Raw genomic sequence first — 26,080 nt, forward strand, 5'->3', positions numbered from 1 at the left:
ATATATATAAAGAAATCTATTGTTCCTGTCCTTTCTAGCTTCAGCCACTAGATGGCAGCCGCACTATTGTTTTGATCTGCAGCAGCAACAGCTGCTCTGCCATCATTCCTCCATGAAGGAGCCTGTTCATGAGCAGTGACTTGATCACCAGAGAAAGCCATGATGACACTAGCCTACTTATTTAATGGTGCATGCTAAACAGTTGCTAGTGAGATTCGGTCAAGCTTTATCTGTCCCCATACTGTCACCACACTCCGCTGCCGTCGACCGAGGCGGCTGAGATCAGCAGAACATTGGAATAGTGACCGCAGAGTCGCAGAACAATCCGAACGTAATGACTTTTCACAACTGCGGAAACTTGCTTTACTTGGCTCTGGTCGAACGTGGAAACACTGAACGAGCGCTCGGCTAATAAATCACGACGTCGCCCAGGACCAGGGGAGATGAGGGGGGAGGTTTCACATCACGATCTCGGAAAAACACGTGCGCAGAACGCATTAATACATTCATGCAGTGAGAGGAAAAACAGTTTTGGTGGTTGAGAAAAGTAACGTTGAAAACATAGTAAAAAACAATCAATAGACGACGCTTATATTTGAATATTTACTTGACATAGTCCCCCCCGCCATGAAGTTATTAAAATACTTACTTATTAAAATATTATTATTAAATACCTTATCTTTTGCTCATTTAAATATTATATATTGACATACATGTTCATCGCTCATCCAAATACTACCATCTAGTGGCTGGATGTCGTCATTTCAAATCGTATATATTGCGTGCATTTATGTATGTAACTCCATTACCATTCCAATGTTACTTTCGATGAAACAAAGCTCCACCACGTGAGTAAGTGTTGTAGCAGGGTAGAGCTCCTTATATATATTTAGTTGTTGCTTATACATCTTCAATAATGTGAAACAAACGGTGAAAGTTTCTGTGGGGATTTGGAAGATAAATGTTAAGGAATGTCGGGAGGTCAGACACGTGAAAAGGTCAAAGGTTAAGGGCTGACTCCAGAGAGAAAGCTGCTCCAGCTGCGAGACGTGAGGTTCACTCCCGCCAAAGAACAGAACGCCATCCCAGAAGTAAGTCACTTGGATCATTAACAGCATTCCTCTGATTTGGAGAAAGCTGACGATCACGTCTCTGCTCACTCCCTCCACAGCTCATAAGCTTCTCTCCAGGCTTTCTTCAGGGGGGCTTTCCTGCAGTGCTGGTCATGTGTGCAGCTGGGGATGGAGGCAACGCAAGGCTGATCCTCCTCCCCGGCTCAGGAAAGTACCGGCCTCCCTGCGCCGAGCCAAAACAACAAAGAGTCGAGTGTGACTGCAGCCTCCGGGGTTCAGTGCACCCACCAGAACATGTCCAAGAGTCACAGCTTGCTGCTCCCTCCTACCATCTATCCATGCGTGACACCCCTTCCCTTTCATGCTCTCCCTCTTTGGTCCTACTTTCCTTCTCATGGAACCGCCGCAGACTACGCCGTAACACTGCCTTGTTTCACTGAAAAGGATGGAGGCCCAGCAACATGATTACAAAACAGATAAAGGAGCTCTGGGAATCGCAATAGAAAGTACAAATGAAATATTACGAAATCAAATCCATGAGCGGCTTCAACAGCACCAACAAGCTTCAGTTGGATCTGTGGTTTACTTCACAAATGAATGGAAAGTCATTTAAGATGCAAGTAAAGAGAAGCACCTCCTTACACTGGGCTTCAGATCACTCACAAAAAGGTGCTATTTTCTGCTTCTGCTCTGTGAACCTCCTACCATTATTGAGTTCACAAAGGAGCTAAAACACCACACTAAAAGTTTGTTGGTAAACACTGTTCTATCTTATAAATAATGTTCGCTAAAGTCATTAAATGTTTAAAGTGTGTAGATTAAGTGTAGAGTCGCCACACACATTCAATTGCGGTGGTGAATGCAGGTATCTATCTGGACTGTAGGGGAGTGAATAACTAAGAAAGTGCTCTAAAGATTTAATTTCCATATTATTTATTATTATTATTAGAATGTATTTATAAAGAAAGATTGGGAATTAAATTATTTACTTAGCTTTTTACATCGATTTTTCAAATCTTTTATTTTTTTAAATAGCTACTTTTTTACTCCTTTTTTTCCAAGCCTGCTATATAGAAACTTAAACCCAGGATATATTCCTCTCATCCCTTTATACCATCCTGAGATTACATGTCCTTGAATATTAGGATTCACCTGTGTCATCCTGTAATAGAGAGAATATGAAGCAGGATGAGTGGGGTAATCCCTGTTACACATCCTGGTTTTGAGCAAAGCTGATCTAACTTTTTGAAGCGCCGAAACCCTCTAAGATGATCAATTGAGTAAAAAAAAAATCCATCAGTGAAGACCCCAGAGACGAGCTGCATTGACGGCAGTACTTTAAAGGGGTTGGCATGGATATTTTTGCAAGTTTCCTGGCCTTGATTCCAGTGACGTCCACGGCGGATTCAGGTGTTTCTCCATCACGACCATCCGGAATGTTAAGTCTTTGTTATGAAGCCTAGAATAAAAACTAAAATGAAAGGAGTTTAATGTTTATTTTGAAATGAACAAGTTGAGAATCAAATCATAGTTAAGATGTCTTGATGCATAAGGGTCCCCTCATATTTTCCCAGGGCCCTCAATAGTGCGTCGTAAAGCGCTTAGGAAACGCACGTAATTACGCATATGTTGGCTCTCTGGCTGTAGTATTTACTAAGTGAGTGTCATGTTTATGAGTGTCAGAGCTTATTTGTTTGCATGGAGGTTGTTTGGCTCCTGGCAGAGTTGGTCCAACTCCCCCACCTCTCACTCCCTCTCCCCCTCTTCTGCCTCACCCTCTCTCTCTCTCTTTCTCTCCCTCTCTCTCTTCAGCTGCCGCGATATTTTCCAGCTCTGGAGCCTCAACCGCACAGCTCGATCGATTCGCATTGATTGTCCCTGACGAGCTGCTCCACTTTCTAGCCAATGTCAGCCAGTCTGCGATCGGGAAGGAGAGAAATGAAGGAAAATCTCTGCCGCCCTGGCGGTGTCATTTCCACACACTTGCGCTGGACGCCTGCCAGGCGCTCGGGAGGAGCGCAAGACGCGGACTGGATTCGTGGATTTGGAGTCCGCGGATCAGACTGACTGTTGAGGGATTAGCTGAGCGTTGTGACCTGATTACAGCCTAACACGATGAATATATCCAGGAATTCTTATGGTTTGCGATTTTAAAATTCACTTAGATTCATGTTTCAGAAGCAAACCTGGCATGGTAATGCTACCATCATTATATTGCTACTTTTGATCGCACAATAAATACATCAATGAGACAATGTTCAATGAATGAATAAAATAACTACCATATCAAAACTTAAGAAGTTGATATAAATACTCCCCTTTCATAAATTAATAACCTCAGGTAAGTATGCTCCTATTCTACAATACTGTTGATATATTTAATGATTAAATTGTCTTCTGTCATGAAAACATCATAACAAATAATGCACCTTTGTTTTTAGATTAAAATCCCAGACCTCATAGCAAATATATTATGACTATCAATATATTCAGTTGTTTAATGTTCTTTAATCACACACTTTTTATGTCTGTTTTGAATCTAACTTAAAGCAGACATTTCTCAATGCAAGCCTTTCATTTGCGATTAATCTCAAATCAACTGCTTTAATGCAGTTAAACAAGATTAAAGATCCAAAGATTTTAATCCATTGACAGATTGCTGGTAGTTTATATACATAGCTTTACACATAGTGACAATTTCTGAACTATCCAATGACCCTTGAGCAAGTCACCAAGTTTGGAATGCTTGGATATAGAGAGGAGGGAGATGTAATGTTTGTTCACAACAAGCCAGTTGAGAGCTAAAATAGATACACTATATGTTGTGTTCAACCCTCAGGATGAGAGTCTTGAGTGTACAAACAAGACTATATGGCGTTTATGTGTGAAACTATTATTGGTCTCACTGTCCCTGCAGCAGACACTTTAAAATATATTTAGCAATACTTGATGAAAAATTGAAAAAAAAAAAAGTTCAGAACTCACCTTTGAGTTATGGGGACCAAAAAATAGAAATAAATAACTAAATGAATCGATTAATTAATGACTCATTCATTCAGGATCACAATAATGTGCAGAAATGTATTTCATTTACATGACAACGTTATCAGCTGAAAGGAAGGAGCAGCGATATTGATACGGTTCTCCTTCAATACCGTCCTTCAATCCTCGTATCTCAGCCGCTTGCAGTCGCTCGCCGAACAGAGGGGGAAATCCAGTTCGTGTTTTCCACGATGCCCCAAAAATCTATGAAATGTGTTTGCATGTTCCTCAGTGAACGAGGGGATGTAGAGGTGGGATTGCGAGGACCGAGAGAGCTGGGGGAACCCACGCGTTCAGCCTGCGAGAAAGTGCGCTTTTTCCCAGATCACTGACGCTCAACCGTTTCCCCCGCTTTCCCATCCCTGACCACGAGACAGACTCTGACTAGGATTGTGTTCCCGGAGAATAAGCAGTTTTTTCCTTCCTCCGTGGCTTTATTTTTTTGCCTTTTTGGTGTCGGCCGGCTGAGCCACGGAGCGCTCAGGCTGTGGGAGCCCACCCCTCCGATCCCAGCTGCGGCGGTAGGTGCGAATAAAACACCCGGTGCTGTTTGCAAATATGAAGATAGATGCAAGGGGAGGGTGGTGAGGGGAGGTGGGAGAGACGGGGGGAGATGGTACTTTTGTGGAAGTCTGCTCAAAGTTGGGATGTCAGTCATTCGCGCATATGACCAAGTTATTCCTCGGTGGTCGCGCTGCGGACGCGGACACGAGCTCGCCGGGTCCAGAAAGACGCCGCACAGGACTCACCAATGATCTGTGAACAAAACAACTTCATCAGTCCGTTATCGCGCGTAGAAACGACCCGAAATGCCTAAATATTCGGCATTTAAATGTTATGACTGGCAGTGAATAACGATGAATTCAACATTTTCATGACGCGACTTATCAGTGGGCACAAGCCTTGGTGTGATATCTTTGATTCACTCACACAAAACGTGCGCTGTAACTCGTTTTTATTGACGTCAACATGCCAAACAATGACCGCACGTGATTTGTGAGGGGAGATACGCCACAGTTATGACCACGCGGCGCGCAAAACGGTCACGAAAGTTCGGTTTTTCGAATGGATTTCAACTTCTCCGAGGCTTAATGGAGGCGCACCAGGTTTCAGACAACGTGAAGACTCCTGTGTTATCGTGGCTACCGTGGGCTTTTTTTCCCTTTTTAACTTCCTCGTCTGCGTGTGTGTGTGTGTGTGTGTGCGTGTGTGAGTTCGAGTGTGTGAGAGTGAGACGACAGGAGGTGGGAGGAATAGAGAATGTGCGTCTCACCGGAGACGAGTGCGCAGACAGCGAGTCTGCAGGGGCATTGCGCATCTCCAGAACAAATCCATTGGTTCTGGTTCGTCCTCTCGTCTCACCAGCAGTAGAGTCAGCTGCTCCAGAGTTTTGGCCGAATATCTTTACACGCTGCAGGAAATTAGATCCCACATTTTCTCCACCTCCATTGATAAAGCGATTACCTGGCACCTGCGTGTGCGATGACGTCAGCGGAGTGATAACGATTGTAGAGATCGCGTGTCATCTGACGAGGCCAAACTCCCAAGAACTATTTAATTTATAGTTTTAAGTGGAATAGAATATTATGTGACCTCAGGGTCACGTGGAGCCCCTGTTTAATTCTTTGTTTTGTCCTCTGCATCACTTTTATAATATCATGCTTTAATTTCTCAGCCAGAGTTTCATTCTAAAATATATATAAATATATATAGATAAAAAAAAGAAATAATAATATAATAACATCAGATGTTATTACATTTATTTTTATCCTGTTAAACAATGTCTTTAGTCGTCATCAAGTAATAAAGTTCCAGTATTTTGGTTTATTATCTATATTTATTTTTAATGAGGGAAAAGTGGAGACACTGGAAAGGTGGCGAGAAGATGAATGGAAGCCAGTAGAAGGACATACTGAGTGAGAGAGAGAGAGTCGTGCAAACAGATGAGAATTTGGGTTGAATTATCAGGCGTATACAGACATCACGGCGAAGAAGAGAGTGCAGGTAGGGTGGAGTGGTTACAGACGACCATCAGGGTATCAGCTAGACTATAAGGGAATGTTTATCGGACCATTATTAGACTTGTTATGATGTATAGCTTATAGAGACATCAAGACAGTGGCAGAGATGAAGAAGGGAGAGATTGAAAAAGTGTGGGTCATGCAGAAGTTCAGTCAAAGATGGGGAGTGTTGGTCATCACCTCCACTTGGATGGGTCAATTGATGATAATAAAGGGTGAATGAATGAGGAAAAAAATAATTATTGCTCAACAGCTGTGCTCAAACACACTTCCTGCGCAGATCTGTTCCATTTCAAGGATATTATGTGATGAAAGTGCCTTCATGTTTCTGCCAATGAGGGGTCAGATGACTCCAAGCAGGTTCTCTCCTCCATTCATACAGCCCATTCACACCCAATAAAAGCATAAACAGTCATTCATTGTGAAACATTTGCCAAATAAAAACATCCATTGTTACATGAGAGCAATGTTTTGAAACCTAACTAGCCATTTCCTACAAAATAACGGCTGAAATTCATTAGTTTGCTGACTGTTTTATATCAAAGTTTGTCTTCATAAGCGAACAATATCCACATAAAAAATCTTTCACTCTGATATTGACAGTCACAAGTGCCCTCATTGACCAATGCTAGTCACAGAAATGAGTGTTGTGAGCAGACAGTCAATACATATCTCCAAATCTAGAAATTGATTGAGCGTGTTGCGTCCCATTCAGTCGATATTGAAGACTGTCTGCAGAAGTCGCCTGCGCTCCCCATCTCTGGTCAGTAATAACCGCTCCATGATCTGCGTCGTCTCACGGGGTGATTCATAAATAACAATGCTAATGACTCTTTATGTGTTATGGCTGCTCTCATGCTCCTCTTGTGTCAGCTCAGTCCCTGAAGACGTCCGGAGTTGATGAAATGTGTGGTTCATCCTCTGGCGAGTCCATCACCATCATATGAAATTCACTGCTTGGGTTCTAATGATGTAAAATGATGTGTCAGCATTGTGCTAAGGGCCAAGGTGAGGTCAAGCGCAGCAACACAATATTAAAAATACTTCCAGGATTTGGTGTAATCCGGATGACTCTCACTTCAAATCTGTCATCTCCAAACTGAATCACTTGACGCCTGACGTCCCACATCAGACGTTGTCAAACTCAAGGACTGGGGGCCAAATATGGACCACTGAGTCAAGCAGTGTGGTCCGCAACAGCTTGAAATGGTTGGCTTCGATTTAGATTGAAGTTCCTTTTAGGAAAGCTATGTCTCCTATTTAGACTCAAAAATAATTCTCTTTCCCACCTGTAGTTTATATACTACTGATGCCAGGTCTGCATAGGGAAGAAATAGAAAACTTCTACAATAGTAGTACGTACTGTAGCAAGTACGACTCTGTTGTCCACCATCGGTACGCTGTTCTTTGTGACAACTTCCAGGGTGAAAGACTGAGGATAGAGAGGCTACAGTATCATTATTTTTGTCGTACAAATGATGGATCTGGGCTGGTATTTTCCACTCTCCTCGTGTGGGACCCAGTTTCTAAAGGTTGTAGACAATGAACTTGAGTGTACACGACCAATTCCATGCCCTCAGGTGGCATGGTATTGTTTATAAGTTTAGATTTATATTCCCCTTTATCCATCTTAAACTCCTCCCAAACAATGCTTGAGGACCATTAAATGTAATATAAACGTTAATAAAAATATATTAGTAATAATATTCATTATCAAATAATATTTTAAACAGGTCAAGAATTTGTTTTAATCCAACTAAGATAATGCCAACTTGGATGAAGAAGTTTTTCTTGACTCCATGACATTGTTACGATCATGACAAAGCGACCGATTCGCAGCAAAGTGAGGTGTAAAGAGTTAACATGCCTCTTATTATTAAGTCCGAAACGGTCTGAGGGAGTCGAGTAAATAGGCTTGAAGAGGAAGACAACACTAATTATCTTGGTTCAGAGCTGTGGGACCGGCACTCACAGTAGCCCAAAACAGACGGTGGAGGTTTTGGAGAGAGTTCACATGAGGACATGAACCTCCCGCGTGTGTGATGTGGTGAAGGGATCTGAGGAGCCGCGATACTGGCAGAGGAAGAGGACGATTATTCCGTACCAGGTTCCAAGTTGATGATGAAGGAAAGAGTGTGATTGATCTGAGACACAGCTGAGAGGAGTGGGATTATGTGTGTGAGTCAAAATAACTCCAACCAACAACTGCTCCTTTTATTTTACAAGTTTGGACAGATTGGATTCAAATATAGTCGCAGGTTTAGTCAGGTGGACTGGGTTTCTATCGCCCCCCCTTTTGACTGCTGTGCGTGTCAATACACACAGGTGAAGGTGTTTATGTTGTGAATACAGACTAGAGAAGCGGAACCCTGACCAAAGCTGGACTATCAATTGTTTCACGTAGATCTCTGTTAAAAGATTTACAATGAAATGTTTCGCCGGATGAAGAGACGCAGCAGTGTCAACTCAAAATATCATTTCATTATATTATTAAAAGCTTACTGGTAAGCCCCACATTGATTCTACAAATCCCATAATGCACTGCTACAGCCAAAACACTGATAATAATTTTCAGAGCTTTGCATTTTGGTGATAAAATGTCCAATGCTCAGCTAAATGCTAAACATAGAGAGAAGATTGGTACCAATCTGGTGAAAAAAAGTTAGCGACGGGTTCAGAAGCAAAGTACCACTTGGTTCTCTATAGAAGAGTCATGTGATAGAAAGAATCACACTTGGTTTATCAGAACTGAACAATGACTTCATGTGTTTGTGGTTATTTTAGTCATGGCTGCCACAGAGCCTCGGTCACAGCTGAAGTTGCTACTTTTCTCCCGATGTGACGCAGGTTGGCGTGAGGGATCCAGTCTGGGAGCAATTTACTATCATCTCCTTCACTGTTTTCGGGAATCTTACTTAATGGTCCAGCCGACGGACAACTGAAAACAAGTCCCCAGAGAGCACGAGGGCGCGGCGAATTATCGGAATGAAACACGTTTTCCGAGGCGGTGATGGGATGGGAAGACAAAAACGGTGTGAGAAGTGTTTGAGGAGTTTTTGTTGGGCTTGTGGTGTCACATGACCACAGCAGGTGGGTCACACCAGCTATAGAAAAAAGATGACAGATTGCCGCGATGCCGGTTTATTTTGTTTTCAACGTATAATTGGACAACTTCTCAAGATGTACAAGCCGCCTCGGAGACCTGCGCTTCTGCTTTTAAAAATATATTGTTTACTTCAACAACAACCAACCACAGACTATTGTGTGAGCCCAAATACAAATACACTGTATTACTGGCTTCTGGCTGCGCCGTGGATTCCAGGTTAGTGGTGGAATACGCTGCAATAAATGAACAGTATAATATTAATGGACACAAAGGTTTGCTTTTGGTTGTGGTGACTGAGTGAGTAATGGAGTAGTATGATGTAATAATACATATAGTTATAGTTAGTTAGTTGTGCAGCATTAGAGTCACATTACAATAAATATAAGAATATAAAAAAATAAAAAGATAATATATTCATTGAGATCCATTCAAATAAATAAATAAATATAAAAATATAAAGAGAATATAAAAATATTAAGAGTTTAATACGGCGGCACAATGAGGTTCCTGGTTCAACTCCTTGAGGCAAAAGCCTTTGGAATCTGTGGTACAGTTGTTTACCAGTGGGGACACCCACTTCTCCGGCCTTTCATGATGCCTCACGGGGGATTTGCCTCACAGTTTCACCTGTTGACTGTAGCTTCTCAAAAAGATATAGACATAGAATATATCATTATATATCGTCGTTCGGCCAATCTTTTTGAAATTATTTTTCAAGAAAATGAAGACGTAAGTGCCACATGCCATCTTACGACACAAGTTTCATGAGGGGTAATGAGTTGAGGTCAGACCCGAGCGGGTCATCTGATAAAGACGCCTCAGCTGGATTAAGTCATTCCAGTTAATTGGAGATATATTTTATGCAGATTTCATCTGCCTCCATTGATAATTCCGTCACTTCTGGAGGAGTGGAGAAGTCGTTCATTCAAGGTATTGATGATATGCCAGCGAGTGAGTTATGCACATAACTCCTTAAACACATTTGCAGTGTTGATAACATTCATAGATTACAGCCGGCGAGAATCGTTGAGAAATGGAACAGTGTCACTTGAATGTTTGTTAACAATAATTTCTGCTGCTCTGATCATCATTTAGTTTTCCTCACCTGTCAAGAGGAGCGTGATGGACGTGTTTAAACGGTCTTTATTGCAGTAGTTTGAGTGAAAAGACGAGTGCGGGACTGAAAATAATGCTATGACGAAGACAGGAGCTAGAAGAGATGATGCTGCTGAGATTCTCGAGGTAATAGATAGAGGGAGTGCTCAAGTGGAGATGTTAGGGAAGCCATATGGTTTGGACACATGGAGAGGATAAACACTTGGAGTTACCAGGAAAAAATAGGAGAAGTAGGTGTGACTTGAGAGGATGATCCAAGATGGTGGGAACTGAGGGGGGAGACTCCTAGAGTGACCCTTCTCTCAAAAACCTTTTCGTTCATTTCCCATGGTTATTCCAGCCACTACAGGTGGATGCAGGGGACACAGGTCAAGTGGCATGGACAGCTACTCACAAGTCATCAGTTGACCTGACTTGACGTGTGACACATGTCTGCTAATAACCGCACAAATAATGCACCATTGCGAATTGGGTTGTTCCAGCCTTCATTGGGCGATAATGAATGAGTGGCCAGATCCCCAGCCTTACTTTTAAAACCCGTCTGAAAATGATGGTGGAAGTTACCTAACCCCCAAATGAATTACTCATAAATGACTGGAAGGGCTGTTTCATATTCACCAGCCAGTGATGCTGGTGTTGAGAGAAACCGGACCCCGGTCAGTGCAGGAGTGGGAGAAACTGAAACTATGAGGCTGAGCGGCTGCGGCGCTGGCTCTGGTTCGCTGGCGCCACATCCCCCTGAGCTGGTGAGAATGTGGGGGCTGTGTTCTTGCCTTTGAAGCTTTACCTCCCACTAATTCTGGCCTTCCAATTTCCACACACTGCACAGACACCCCCCCCCCCTTTATCCTCGTCCCCTCCTTTTCCTTTTGTTTTCCTTATAAGGAATGGCCCGGCCATTTCCTGGGCTATTCTGTGAGAGGCCGCGTGCTTGTTTGCGAACGCGGACAGGTCAGGAGAACACCAGCATAGTTTGCCTTTTCATAGATGAGCAGCCACAGGAATCTCACGCTAAGACTCTGCTGATGGATCCGTCTCCCTCTGCTCGCCCACTTCTGCTCGTGAAACCCGTCCAACTGAGGACAAATTTTTGCTGGAAAAAACTAAGGAGATATTGGATACAAAACTTTGTAAATAGTTGGAGTACACACTCATCACGGAATTATCTGAATCCAGCACCTTCCGTCACATCAGCTGTCCATACATTGGTTCATCCGATGTTCCTTACACCTGTTCCCAGGTCACCAGTAGGTAGCGGTTGAGTCCAGCACAGGATACACATAAACAGTCACCCGCTCACACTTACAGACAATTTAGAGTCAAATTAATTATGTATAGACTTATTAATTTGTATGTATCTGCCCTGTGGGAGGAAACCAGAGTGCCTGAAGGAAACCCGCACCGGCATATTCAAACGTCTCACTTTGATGCTGCCTTTTAATTGAGCTCCATTCATAGTTCCATGTCAGCCCACTTGAGCGTTTAGTTTTTGTGCCAAACTCTAGTTGTGTGTTGCTTGTATTGTAACATCTGATGTGTTGTACATAGTTTTCCGACAAAACGCTTTTCATTTAGCAGCACTTGGTTTCACTTTGGAACCCACAGATGTGGAACTAATTGGGTAGCTGATCGCAACTCTGACGTGGGGAGTGATGCAGCCTGAAATAACGCGCGACCAGTACGAGTATTTCAGTCAATACAGGAAGAAGTTGCGCAGGACGGAAATGACCTTTTTTTAATTTATTTCTTTGAAGGGTTTCGGGTTTCACTTTAAATGTACATGCTAGCAATATAGAATGGAGGACTGCGGGAAGGAAATTGAGGTGGTGTGTATCAGTGTTCTAAAAAAGCTGATGAGTCATTTACACTGGTTCCTCTTCTCTCATGTGTAAAGTTTCCAGATGGCGCAGTGAAGAAGGTGGATGAGGGCAGAGCTGTAGAGCGGGCAGAAGGCTCGGGGGCCTGTCCGTCGCTGCTTTGGCTGATTAGTCCGTCAAGGTGAGGCATCCCTCTCGCCAGGGTGCAGAACGGACCCAGAAAAGGACTTTGCTCCCCCTCCTTGCTTACCCCTGCCCCCTTTCCGCCCTCACCCCCAACCCAGGCACATACGCTCTGGATCATGTCTAGTGGACTGCTGGAGAGGGGCCGGACAGAGGACCAGGACCGGGGCAGCTGTAAACCAGACTCTCCTGTCGTAGAGCGCAGGAACCGCAGCGGCATCATCAGTGCGCCCCTGAACAAGAGCCTTAAGAACTCACGCACACTCTTGCAGTACACGGCGGTCTCTTCTGCCGCTACTAATGGACACAAGGACGGGAGTGAAACGAAGAGCCACGCGGCCAAAACTCAGCCGCCTCCACAACCCCAGCCCACGGTCTCTGCGATAACTGCAGCCAAGTTGGATCGGACCCTGGAGCAGGTTCTGGAGGGACAGAATGGTCTGCTGCACTTTGCCCAGGCAGCAGCGCTGTTGAAGCGGGCCGGTATGGAGCACATGCTTCTGCCTGGGGGCATGGGAGTAGGAGTTGGCAGCGGAGACGCGGGCTCGGGGGCCAGCGACTTAGAGGGTACGTCTGTCACGGACGCCGTAGGTGGTCCCGTTGACTTCCCATATGGAGTAGGGGGTGGCTTCCCCTTCAACCCGGGGCTTTTCATCATGACGCCGGCCGGGGTGTTTCTGGCGGACAGCGCACTACACATGGCCGGCCTGAGCGAGTACCCGGCGCAGAGCGAGCTGGCCTCGGCTATCAACTCCGGTAAAAAGAAAAGGAAACGTTGCGGAATGTGCCCACCTTGTCGAAGGCGGATTAACTGCGAGCAGTGCAGCAGCTGCCGAAATCGCAAGACGGGCCACCAGATCTGCAAGTTTCGCAAGTGCGAGGAACTGAAGAAGAAGCCTTCTGCTGCTCTGGAGGTAAGAACATGTCAGTCTGTGAAACTTGTGTTACCCCCACCAAGGATGGTGCGGGTTTTCTATCTGACTGTGATCACTGATGGATTTTGGATGAAATTTTCAGGAACAGATTCCTAAATTTTGGGAGCGATCCGGGTCATATTTTAGCCATCAATTCAGGCATCCAGTGCACAAGATATACTTTAGCGGTCTCCATACTCCCTTGTCTCGTGGCTAGGATTCAGCGCTCTCACCACCGTGGCCTGGGTTCAATTCCCGGTCTGGGAAATAAATTTCAGTTCTAAAAAGCACAACACATTTTGTAATCGTACTGGACACAGCTAGGTGTTCATGTAGCGCACAGTGATAACAAGAAGGGATTAACACTTCCCGACTGGCAATGGGATGGTCAGATGAAGTAGACGCCAGAACTCTCAAATGGTAACCATGGCAACATGCTATCACATGATGCTCCGGAAAAAAACGGTCTAATATCTACTGCAAAACACTTGTTTTCTTTCAGTTGAACACAATATTTGATTCCAGGTTCAAGTCCAGCTACTCTGGTTTCTTTGTTCAGGGCAAAAAAATGGCTCCGACATATCTTGGTATTTTACAAAATAATACATAGCGATATTTATGGTCTTGAAAAATGGCCGCCTGTGTATCCACAACACAGTCTAATCTGAAGAAGTGACAGGTGGCTTCGACTGAGCGGGTCTACCGTTCACCACGGGGTCTTAATCTGCACCCTACATTCACTTATCCCTTTTTGTGGGTCATAATTATCGACTGGCATCATTAAACCCAGACACTATATCTACATGTGAGTTAATCCCTCAAACATGTTTAGACAGTGGCGATAGAGGTGCGACTAAATGTGTGTCAGCGAGAAGTGTCTGTGTCCATCTGGCCTCAGTGCTGTCATCTGGAGCACCAGGTGAGAGCGACCGGCCCCCTCCCCCCTCCACTCACCGTCCCTGTCCCACTCGACTCTGACACTCCAGCTCATCTACACACTGCTGTCTGTCAGCGGCATAAATATCCCCAGCTGCTGAGATAGAGCGATCAATCAGGAGAATCAATTGCAGCAGATGTTTCATCTCAAAAGGAAATAAAGTTGTGCGATCAATGGATAATAGAGCCACTTTGGTATTACGCAATGACAGAGTGTGAACACTGTCAACACGGACCAGAAGGCCGTCGCTCTCATTAAAACTGGATTTGTGCTTCAAACTCCTAATGGCCTTATTTCTTTCTATCTTTCTTTCTTTTTTTTTGAACGGTGATTGAAGTTGTCAGCTTGGCCTTTTGTTTGAACACTGATGCTTGTTTTTCAGTCAGAATGGGCAGCGAGCAACAAACCCGTGATCTACAAAGGAACGACACCATGTTTTTGAACTTTAAAGTTGGCGATAGACTTTGGATTTTCACAGGTCAGAATGGAAGTACAGGTGATTGTGGTTTGTCGAGGTGTATAATCCAAAGGTGATTTAAAAACAAATTGGCATCGAGGGTAAGACCCCTAGTTATTGATGAAAAAAGCAGAAATGGTTGGCGGGAAAGGAGGGGGATTACAAGCTTCTCTGGTGTTAGTGAGGGCTTTGAAAGTGACCTGAAGGAAAATCAGGAATTCATTCATTAAATTAAGATTAAACACAATTTCAGTTTATACTTTTTGTGGAAAAGATGTCGGTCAGAGAGTTTATTAAAGTTAAAGAAGTCCCGACTTCCTCCTTTCCTGCACTGATTTTTACTGTTGAAAAAGTTTTGGACAGAAGAATCTTATTTTAAAACACACATACACACAATCTTATCTATTTGTGCTAAATACATAAATATCAGTTCTACTTGTTAATCTTAGTGGGTGTAAGTACATAGTGACCCTTTTCTTTCAGCCCTTTAAAAAGTCTAACTGTGGAATAAGACGTTTTTGTCATTTCATTCAACTTAATTTTGCCTTTGTTCAAGTGATGAATTGTAACGACAGTGTAACGCTTCATTACGCACTCATGATAGTCAACACAATGTGTCAGCTCTCCACGTCGGTGGTGTGACGTCTCACTCACCCCAAACAAAGGGGGTTTTGCTTTGACTCGATGATTATCAGTCGACCTGAGCCAAACACCGGTTGCGTGCCACGGCTAAGTCAAATGAAGCGGTGTGAATATTCATGAAGGCTGATGTGGGTCAGGATTCTGGCCGCCCTCCTCGTGAACACATCAAAATAGATTCTATGGTATTTTAATGGAGGTCATTTAAAGGAGTTGAGTGCGCCGCACCGTGTTGCCATCATCCTGTCTGATTGCTGCGGCACCTTGAGGTCGATCACTTCGCCCTGTTGGTCACCCGTCACAGACACCCTTGACTCGTTCACTGCACGTCCGTCTCCTCTAGAACAAAGCCTTCCTTTCTTCTCCCGCCTTTATAAGCTGTATCGTTGTAAATCAAAATGGCTGCTGTTTTTGTTTTCAGTGTAAAAGAGCTCAGCCATCTGTCAGAGACTTGAAGCAGACCCTTGATAAATGTTTGCTGTGTCAGGAACCAAGCAGAGTGGACCCCAAATTAATGGATAACAGTCTGCTGCTAGCTAGTTTATTAAACATGAAATACATGTACAGAACTAAGAGATAATATCAGTCGCAGAGAGAAAACAACGGTTGAAAAAGACACGCTTGTGGGGAAAATACGGTCAGAATCATTGACTCGGTGTTCAGCACACGCAAAAATGAGGGATAAAAACAGAAGCTAATGCGGAGGTTAGCCACTTCAACAAGGAAGGAGGAAGCGCTAGCAACAAACAGATGACACGTGGCTGTCAACACCAGCTCACCATAACAATACAGAAGCTCAAGCACCGAAACAGGTGGCAAACTGAGCGAGAACAGAGGCCTGGAACCCAGCAGCTTTAGTGTGTCGGCCAGCAGGAAGTCGACTTACAAAATAAAACCAGAATAAAAGTGGATCCCACTTTTAAATTGACTGTAACATGTTAAAGCTCTCGAGGGCCACATAAAAAAAAAACTTGGTGGTTTTGGACATCTATCATCTCAGTGAAGAATGAAAACAAGAGAACTACAGCATAGACGCTTGTCTAATGTAGCTGCCTGGGTGATGCTGTAAAAGATATACAGTAGTCTGATAACTGGCCTTCTCTTCTGCTAATTTGACATTTTATGAATGAATTTTATAAGACATACGACAATACTCTCATGCTGCTCAGATTAACGGCAAATGAACTGAACGACGCGACATAAGAGTCGGCTGATTGACTATCAATTATTAAAACAGCTATGTGCTGGAAGAAATGTGACATTTAATGATGCGCTGCCAGCATTTTCACCCAGATGTTGTTTCGGCTTCAGGAGGACATGAGAGGCTCGTGCAACAACAACATGTCTTCAGCTCGCAGTAACCAAAACAGATTGATAATCTGGTTCGCCTGGAAACAGGCAGCGCTTGTTGTGATAAAATCCCCTTGTAATCTGGTTGTCTTGTGTTCCATGCGATCTATATTATATTTAAATTTGTTGGCTTTGAGTGTGGTATAGTTTCTAGTATAATTGTATAGTATAATTTATCAACAGTAGTAAACACTCGGCAATGGTTGGAGCTACTTGCTTTGAGGGGAGAAATACTTCAGGAGGGATAATTCGGTCCTGATCCAACTTTGGTTCGACGGGATCAATGTAGATTCATATTCAAGAACTTTTTTGCTGTTACCATGCAGGCTGAGGGGTGAAAATAATCTGGGAGTGTTTTGAAATGTTGCTCACATCGACCATGATAGGGATCTTGTGCACACAAAAGAGACAGACCCGGAGAATGCTATCGGTCAGGCTACCTTCCTATCAAATGGGGGGCCAAGGAAGTTTATGCATCTGTGGTTAATGTGGGAACAAGGGACACTGAAGCGGTTGGGAAGATGAGTTGATACAGAGCATCTGTACAGGCCCATTTATTCTCTCTTTACGTAAGAAATTGTCCATTGAGAATGATGTTATCGTCACTGATCACATGCTTCCATACGTTCTTTGCGTTGGTATCGCTGTTCACCGATCTGTCCACCAGGGGGAGCAGCCCAGAGTCAAATGTTTATGACAACAACAAACTCCAAAAGTCCAATGTAGCTCTTGCAAAAAAGAGGAACAGAGGCAGTGTTATAGGAGGCGGTGGTTGGTGAGGATGTTAAGAATATTGCGACCGGAGGACGGAGAATTTCCACCATTGTTATGTCTTCTTCATGTCTCATTAGAGTTACGTATCCGGTAGTAACAGTAACACTGCCCCCCATGGTTTCTGGTGGTACTGCTCCGTTTGGTCTGTAAGCACAGACCCGAGGTTCTGTCCATATCCGGATCCGCACCTAATGTTGAACATAAATGGGCGTTAACTCTAAGGTCAAGATGCCAGTATTTAGTGGTAAAAGTACCACATTAGCACAGACCTCTCATGGTGGTCTTGTACTGGAAACATGAAGTGTTTTGAGGGGAAAGTTTGAATTACTGTCATTGAAAATATTATATTTTCTTCACTGGAGGAACGCAACAACAAGTAGATGCAGGAAACAAACAAGAACAAGAACAGAACAGAAAAAAGGAGCACTGCTATGACTTAAATCACACAATATTATGACTTTAATCTCTTAAATAATAGCAATTTAATTACATAATGTTGAAAAAAAACGTTTTCTTTGTGTGGTCCTAATACTGAAATTTATTGCATTGTGTGGGGAAAAAAAGTCCCTTTGTAACAATATGGTTTCTGTCAACAGCTAATTTGAGTTGTGTTGACAGGAAAAATGCAGTTTTTTTTAGGGGTTTTCTGAATGTATGTGGTCCCCTGCGACAGTTGCTGTATATTTAGTCAGTGTCTTGGTTCTAATGTGTGTCCTGAGCGCGATTTAAAGCATTAATTCCAGGTGGCGTCGGGACAAAAGTCTCTGCTAGTTCACAGAGTCCAAAGTGAATCGTAGGAGCCTCAGCTGCGGCGCGTAGAGCCAGAGTGTCAAATTCTCCACCAATCAAAGACGGAGCGACACATCTCTGCCGCCTGAGCTGGTTTCCCTGTGAGCGCTGCCTCTAAAGAGCGATGAGGTCATCCTCGACGCACGGCTGTTGGTCAGTTTGTCAGACAGTCGCGGTGAAATCATTCAGCTAATTCTCCGACCTTTAAACTCCGCCGGAATGAAAGCGCTATTCTTCTGGCTGCGACTTAGTTGTGCACATTTGAAAGGAGCAAACACACGAGTCGGTACACAAGTGCCGTCCAGCAGCAGCGGCGGCGTGCTTATTTTAAGGGTGTTGACGGCTCATGGCAGCTCAAAGAGGAGCGTAAAATTGGCAAGTGTGGGGGAGTTCGCATGCTGAGGCCTCTGCCACCTCACGGCTCACTGGCTGAAGATGTCTGGATGTATTCTGGGAACATCTTTTGATGGAAAAAGTAGCGATGGTTGAACGCACCACGGCGATCAGTGGGGAGAAATCAAGTCGTTGAGCTCCAGCTCGGATTCTTGATTCAGGTGATCGCAGATCTACATCTGCTTTTGTCAGTTTCATACCCTGCCATGATCTGCTCTGCCTTCCAGACCAGGTCTCCCAGATGGAGCTCATAAAAACTGGATGGACACGGAGACACGCAAATGCTTTGGCAAGAGTAGTAGAAAAATATCAAGCTAGTTCTTTGGATATTTGAGTCAATTGAGACCCCTCCAAGCACCAGCTGGTTCAGTGTAACTTACCACTGAATATATTGGTAAACACCATCTTACATGTCAAGTGATGGAGCGTAGGGAAGCGCCCTCAATTCAAGTGTTGTACTATGTACTCTGGAACTTTATATGCATTGTGAGAGTTTATATTTTCAAGGGCAATGTCAGGTTGAGTTGACTTATGGATGGAAGAAGTTCCATATATCTTTTGTCTTCCAAGGTTATTCCAGTATTCTCATAGACTTCTGAAGACTATGGATTGAAAAGTGGAAAAAAACACAATAACCCTTATAAGGCAATGGCAATAAATTTGATTCTGATTCTGATTCTGATTCTGATTCTGAAGAATTTTAAGAAAAAAAACTATGAGTGAAAATGCCCTCTGGAAGTCACTACATTTCTCTTGAAAAGTGTTTTTATTGTGGCCTGTGTGTAGCATGATATAAGGTCAACAATACTGGACCAAAGTGCCTTGAATGACTCGAAAAATAAAAGTGATATTTTCTGCTATAGGTGTTTGAAATGATGATATTAGATCATGAAGGATTAGAACATGTAGATCACTTTCAACAACGTGACTGACCCATGACACCAAAGACTGTTAGCATCGCAGAGCTAGTGAAGCTAACATGTGTGTTTCATTTTAAACCTTTACTTACACTCAGAGGATTTACCTTTTTGCTCTTAATCGTCGGCTTAAAACTGAATGTAGTGCCAAATAAATGCTCTCCAAAATGTAAACACACAAAGAATGTTCTCTGTTGTGGCGCAAGCTGAGTGCAATACTAAAATAAAATCATGCAGCAGAAGCTAAATGAGGAACTGTATGCAAGCTTCAATATTTAGGTCACATTGTCTATTGTCTATTTAAATTGAAAGATATAAATATATTGAGGCAGACTTCTACTTTTTTTTATTGATATGGTTTTTGCTTTCCATGGTGTTTATTTAAATAAGTCTCATAGATGCAACGTTCTGATCAAAAGTGAAGCGGTGATTTTACAATTACAAACGGCCCACTCCTATTTCCTACTCTGTCAGCCCTGGTGTGAGCCTTAAAATGACAGATTGATTTTTTTTGTTTTGACTTGAGAGATACATTTTCACTCTCTAGCGTTGGCAGCGATCAAATATTACAATAGAGACTGTAACATGAGACATCAGTTGACTCATGAATTTGGAGCTTCTGCCTCATGTTGAGCTGACTTAAGATGTATTTTTCATATCAAACACTTGTGACATTTGGCAGGAAGAGAAGATTTGGGACTTCACTCTGTTAGAAAGACAAACAGCGGGTGCTGGTGCCAGCTGGAGGTCACTCTTGTTTTCATTCATCGCTGTTTTTGTCTTTTGCTTGAATTGCAGAAAGTGAGACATCCCACAAGCTCCGTGGCATGTGAGCATTTTTTGTTTTTTTTTAATGCTATTTCTCCAAGCGGGAATCCTGGCTCGGGCCGTAACCAGTCTGCTCTCATGTCACTGGATTTAACCCTTTCAGCAGAACCCTTTCAACCCTGCCTCTGTTTCATGTGAAGACCAGCGTGTCCCAGTGAGAAAACATTGACTCCCAGTGATTGTCACCTCGCACCCTCACTTCCCGTCTCTTTGACTCCCTCCAATCACGGAGGCTGAGTATTTTCCTATTGATTGGGGGCGCATGACAATCAGTAAAAACAGTGTTTCCGGACCTGCGGAGGGAGGGATGTGCTTTTCTTCCCGCACATTACGTCACGGTCAATCCTGCTCTCGCCACGTTTTTGACCTCTGTGGCGCCAGATGTTGCAGCCCTCCAGCCGTCTGTCTTCTCTGCAGCTGAGTGCTGCTGTGGAAAAGGTCAGCCCGGAGACGGACGAGGGGTTAATGCAGATTAAATATGGGCGCGGGCCTGGCTGCTAACTTCAAATGGGAGATTTATTTCTGAAAAGTAAGACCAGACACCTCAGCATTACTCTGAGAACTAAATCGTTTAGATCTGTCTTTTTATGCCTTGTTAGTTCATGCATAGATAAAATAGTTCTTATATCTTCCACCTTTGCGTATTGATGGTGTGCCACAAGGCTCCATCCTTGGGTTGTTGAGTTTCATTTTCTACAGGAAAATTTTATTTTTGATCCATTCACCCAAAAATCGGCAAAAGGCAAGCCTAGATAATGTCAAGGAAGCTCACACGCGTCCCACTTTTGAATTTTTGTTTCAATTTCTTTCGGTGCGACATGCGAGAAGCGTGTTTGACACTTCCCCGGGTGCATATGCTGTGTCTTCCAAGTCATCGTATAGGTGTTTCCATGCCGCTCGTCCCTTAAAACCTTCTGTTGTCGGAGGAAAGTGGATCTATCCGGCTTGTGAATTTGAGTCTGGCTGTTTGGTGTGATTTTGGGTGTCGGTTAACATGCCACTGCGTGTGGAGGTGTGTGACTGCACTTGAATACATATTGGTTCGGTGCGAGAGAGTGTGTGGGTGCATAAATGTTTCTCCAGTCTGACTCCGGGCCGAGCTTGGAAGAAAATCTGTGCTGCGGAATTGAGCTGCACTTGCAGGAAGGCGGCTGCAGCTCCAGGGAGCAGGAGACCGTCTATCTGCTGGCTGGCAGGCCTTCGCTCAGCCCCGCAGCTTAGCGTGTGTGTATGTGTGTCGCTCTCAGCGTGGTCGCGCACACAAATCACCTCGCTGGGAGACGGGTGTGGGACGCAGAGCGGTATCATCATTGATGATGTGCAGGGGGGCGACGCGTGTGGTGCTTAAATAATAAATGTGGTATATCGGGTTTTGTGCAAAAATGTTGCTGAAGCCTTTTCCCGAGCTAATGCTGATGAGACGCAGGGGCAGATGATGAAGGTGGAGAGCTGTCACTCTTGATGGTCATCAAAGCGTCGCCAAGGTTCAAACAACATAGTGGAGGAACAAGATATGCCTCCAATGTGGTGAAGAAACACCACTCATAAGAATGAAATCTTATGTTTTGTTTGGCTTTGCATCAAAACAAAGATCTTGTCTCCATTGCCCTTGAAAGGCGGAGCCTGAAATCGCATCACCCGACGAGTGTTGCGTCCAACGAAAAAAAAAAAGGGTCGGTCAGGCCAACAAAAAGGTCACCTTCAACCTTTGAAAGGGAACAATGGGAATTCTTCAGAGAGGAGTTACCTGCAGAAATATTTTCCAAGACAAATCCGCCCGAATGTCTAGTGCTAATGAAGCAATATTGAGGGGTATCCAGGAAAGACTACTGGGGTCCTTTGCCGAGTCTCTTTAGGTGGAGGTATTGCCTCCATCATACTTCAAAAGTAGTGAGATTGGAAACCATGGCTGCCTTTTAGCTCAGCTCTTTATTCACCAGAACACAGAGCGATGAAGAAAACGCAGCGGCAATAGCTCACTCACTCACTCATGTAGTCAACTCACTGACCTACTAGACACAACAATGGGACTTTTAAAGGCCATCAAATATGATCTAGTCGAATCTAAAATCCAAAATGAGTAGTGTACAAGTACTTGCATTTGAGTACTCACCGATACTGCTCTGTACTGTACTTAAGCCATTACACATATTTATTGATTCATTTTTTCTCATTTTTCCATATATATATATATATATATATATTTCTATATATTTCTTGTTAATGGGTGACAGTCACTTTTATTGTAGTACTAACACACATTTTACAAAATTGTGATGAACTGATCATCAAAAACTAGGCAATGCAGTAAAGTGATATTGGTTTTGTGCTATCAGTGGTCATTCTATGAGTACGAGCATTCAAGCCTCGTACTGGACCGTATTGGTGCATCCCTTGTTATTGATCATGAAAAATAACTATATTTATGGACTGACAGAATAAATGTGTTGTTAATATGCTGTAGTTTCTCTGAGCCGATGCTTATTTGAATCGCAGTCGTACAGTTGTGTAGGCTCTTCAGACAGGTCATTGGTGAACTGTACGGTCGAAAATTTTGACAAAAATTTGGATATTTGGTTGCAATGTGGAGCCCTGTGTTCCTGGCAGCCCAAGTCAGGATGACATGGAATATGCAGTATATTGTGCAGCCATATTTGAAACCTTGAAATGAATCCTGTTGCATGAACATAAGCTCCCCTCCGCACCTCTCAAAGTTGACTGAGCTTCTCATCCTGCAGGAGCTTCTTTAAGCGCTTCTTCTTGTCGCACTAGAGCAATAAAGAGAGGTCTGCGTCTCGTGCTGTCAAGAGCTTTTAAAGTCTGTCAAGAGGTGCAAAATACTCTTCATTAATGACGCCGTCCTTCTCTCCCCCCCTCCCTTCTTCTCTTCTGTTTTTCCAAGAAGGTGATGCTTCCTACAGGAGCAGCGTTCCGGTGGTTCCAGTAGGATTCCTCCTCCTCCACCTCCTCCTCCTTCTTCAATCCAGACCCAAAGCTCTGCCATCAAGTGCAATGCCAACTCTCGGATTGTCTCCAGAACAGACACTGGCTAACAAACACACACACGCAACCAATAAAACGATAGAAAATATAAAACAAAGCAGAAAAAAAAAACAATCGGGTAATGGATGCACATACTTATTCCTTGAACCAAAAATGAAGAAATGCATCAATTTTCATTCCCTTTTCTATGTTTCCATTTTTGGTACAGTTTTGTTTTGTTTTTCTTTCTTCCTGTCGCTGGGAACTGTTCAGAAACAGAAATGACGGACCGACTGTGGACAATCAACTGATCTCTGTGTTTGGTGTTAATGTTGTTCATGTGTGGAAAGATACAGTACTTGTGTAGAGAATGTAAAGCTATATTTTAAAACTAGTGGCTACAATTACTGCGATCCACCTTGTTTCTCTTTCTATTTGCGGTTCATTTTGTCCAAGAATAAATCGTTTCCAACGGACCCGTCTCTGAAAAATCGAATAACGTCGCTGAGAAGTGGAAGAGTTGTGTTTTCCAGCAGCCCTTCGCCGAGTTCAAGATGCATCCTGTTGATACTTTGCTCTCCCAAATCTGCCTCCTACTGCATTTCCAAATTGTGCTTGAGTGAAACTTGCAGCCTTACGTTACTGTGGCCCTACTGAGCATGTGCAGACGTGCTCCAGGCTAAAGCACTAAGAAGCAGCACTTGCTCCGAGTCTACCCTACTGAACGCACTGAGACAAGATCACTTTTTTTATTTGTTGGATTATTTGTTATATTTTCATTGTTTTGTTATGTTGCTGGGTAGCTACAGCCTTTAAGGAAAACCGATCTTTGTATTAGAAAATTGGACTGTTTTTTGTGAATAAAAAGCAAATGCATGTATTGTGTCAAAATGTAAAATTTTGATGTTTGTCTACTTGTCAATTTGCACGTTTTGTTAACGAAAAACTGGCTTGATGAAAAGAAATACAAATATAAACACTTTGATTTTGGTTGCTGAACATTCTGACACTCATAAAGACTATTATTATTTATTATTCTTCTGAAATTATTTCTCCTTGAAATGGATCGAGAACGGCGATCTTAAGTTACCATCATTGACTCATTTCGAGCAACGCTATATATATTTTTATTTATTACATTTATGGAAAGTGACTATTTTAATGTGGACTTGATTCGATTGAATCATTTGGAGAGCATAAGCTGCTACTGTGCATCATTATTAGCAAATTCATAATTTTTTATAGTCATATTAAAAGTGAAAAGTCATTGAAAAGTGTCTAGACTAAATAATTTATGTATATATATATATATATATATATATAAAACCTACCTCAAAATTGAGTAGTTTGTTGAGCAGGGTGAAATTATGTATTTCAAAAGTTTGTATCAAAATACATATTCTGTGGAGTAGCCCATTCTGATCAGAAGGTATTTTCGGCCATAGTTTTCTGGGGACATTTTCAAAAGTTCTGGTAAACATCACTCAAACCCAACTGGTTAACATGACAGCTACAATAATTCTATTTTTATTTATTATTTTTCTGAAATTATTTCTCCTTGAAATGGATCCAGAACGACGATTTTAAGTTACCATCATGGACTCATTCGACCAACGCGATTTTCATTTATTAAATTTATGGAAAGTGGCTGTATTAATGAGGATTTCATTCAATTGAATCATTAGGAGAGCTTAAGCTGCTGCTGTGCATTATTATTAGAGAAGTCATAATTTTTATAGTCAGTTTAAAATTATCTACAGTTATCAATATAAAAATATTATTTTGAAAAGTCATTCCTATGTAGAGATTGAATTATTAATATATTATATATAATAATAACCTACCTTAAAATTGAAGACTTTATTTAGCAGGGTGTCCTAAGTTTTTTCAAATTTTTTATATCAAAAGACATATTCGGTGAGCGACTGGAGTAGCCCATTCTGACTCAACAAACCAGATCAGAAGGTATTTCTGACCATGGTTTTCTGGGGACATTTCAAAAGTTCTGGTAAACATGACTCAACCCCGACTGGTTAACATGACAGCTACAATAATTCTGGGACAAAGTTTGGAGACGCCGCCGGCGTCATTACTGATCCGGAAGCCTTCGGTCGGGCTCGCTGGTATGAATTTCTATTTCCTGACAGGTAATGATTCTCGGTGGCTCTCTGGTAACCAGGTGGAAGCTGATTTCTGCCGCAGCAGCCGTAGTTCTGAGTGTTTTTAATTAGCGAGTATCCGCCGTGGAGGGTCCAGTGTGGTGGGCTCGTGTTTGAGCTCGTGATCTGGTTTGCGAGCAGAGGGTTGGAGAGAATCGCTATATTCCCACCTCACTACCCCCCCGGTGACAGTGCTGGGCTAGTGCCATCGCCATGGCGATGGGGGCAGTCAGTGAGTGTGTGTGTGTGTGTGTGTGTGTGTGTGTGTGTGTGTCTAGGGGAGGCTGAGGCCTTTCATTATTAATGTGCACCGCGGCGTCCTTACCTCCTCTGAGCCGCACAGCTCACTGCCTGACCTGCCATCCAAGAGAGAGGGATAGGGAAAGGGGGGCTAGTTGGGGGTGGAGAGGGGTAGTGGGGTCTGAGGAAGCACAGATAAAGGAAGAGGAAGGGAAGACAGCAATCTGCAGCTGGAGCCCAACGCTCAGCTAAAAAAAAACAAAAATAAAAATCACAGTTTTAGGAGCGATAAAGAAATAAGTCGAGACTGGAGCGATGTTGGGTGTGGTCGCAGGTGAAGGTA

At 43.2% G+C, this 26,080-nt stretch overlaps 1 protein-coding gene across 3 annotated transcripts; it reads left to right on the top strand.

Moving 5' to 3' along the window:
• Positions 1-4,347: 4,347 nt before the first annotated feature.
• cxxc5a (CXXC finger protein 5a) lies at positions 4,348-24,373 on the top strand. Of its 3 annotated transcripts, XM_053847878.1 has the most exons (4): positions 4,348-4,636; positions 12,253-12,356; positions 12,460-13,272; positions 23,259-24,373. In XM_053847878.1, the coding sequence occupies exons 3-4, from the start codon at positions 12,478-12,480 to the stop codon at positions 23,301-23,303; spliced, it is 840 nt and encodes a 279-aa protein (XP_053703853.1). In that variant the 5' UTR covers positions 4,348-4,636; positions 12,253-12,356; positions 12,460-12,477; the 3' UTR covers positions 23,304-24,373. The 3 variants fall into 3 exon arrangements, with proteins under 3 accessions (XP_053703853.1, XP_053703852.1, XP_053703854.1); XM_053847877.1 differs by having other exon boundaries at positions 12,253-13,272; positions 23,259-24,372; XM_053847879.1 differs by having other exon boundaries at positions 12,253-13,272; positions 23,262-24,372.
• Positions 24,374-26,080: the final 1,707 nt, after the last annotated feature.

The sequence above is a fragment of the Synchiropus splendidus genome, chromosome 17 (genome assembly GCF_027744825.2).
Source record: "Synchiropus splendidus isolate RoL2022-P1 chromosome 17, RoL_Sspl_1.0, whole genome shotgun sequence".
NCBI lineage: Eukaryota > Metazoa > Chordata > Actinopteri > Syngnathiformes > Callionymidae > Synchiropus > Synchiropus splendidus.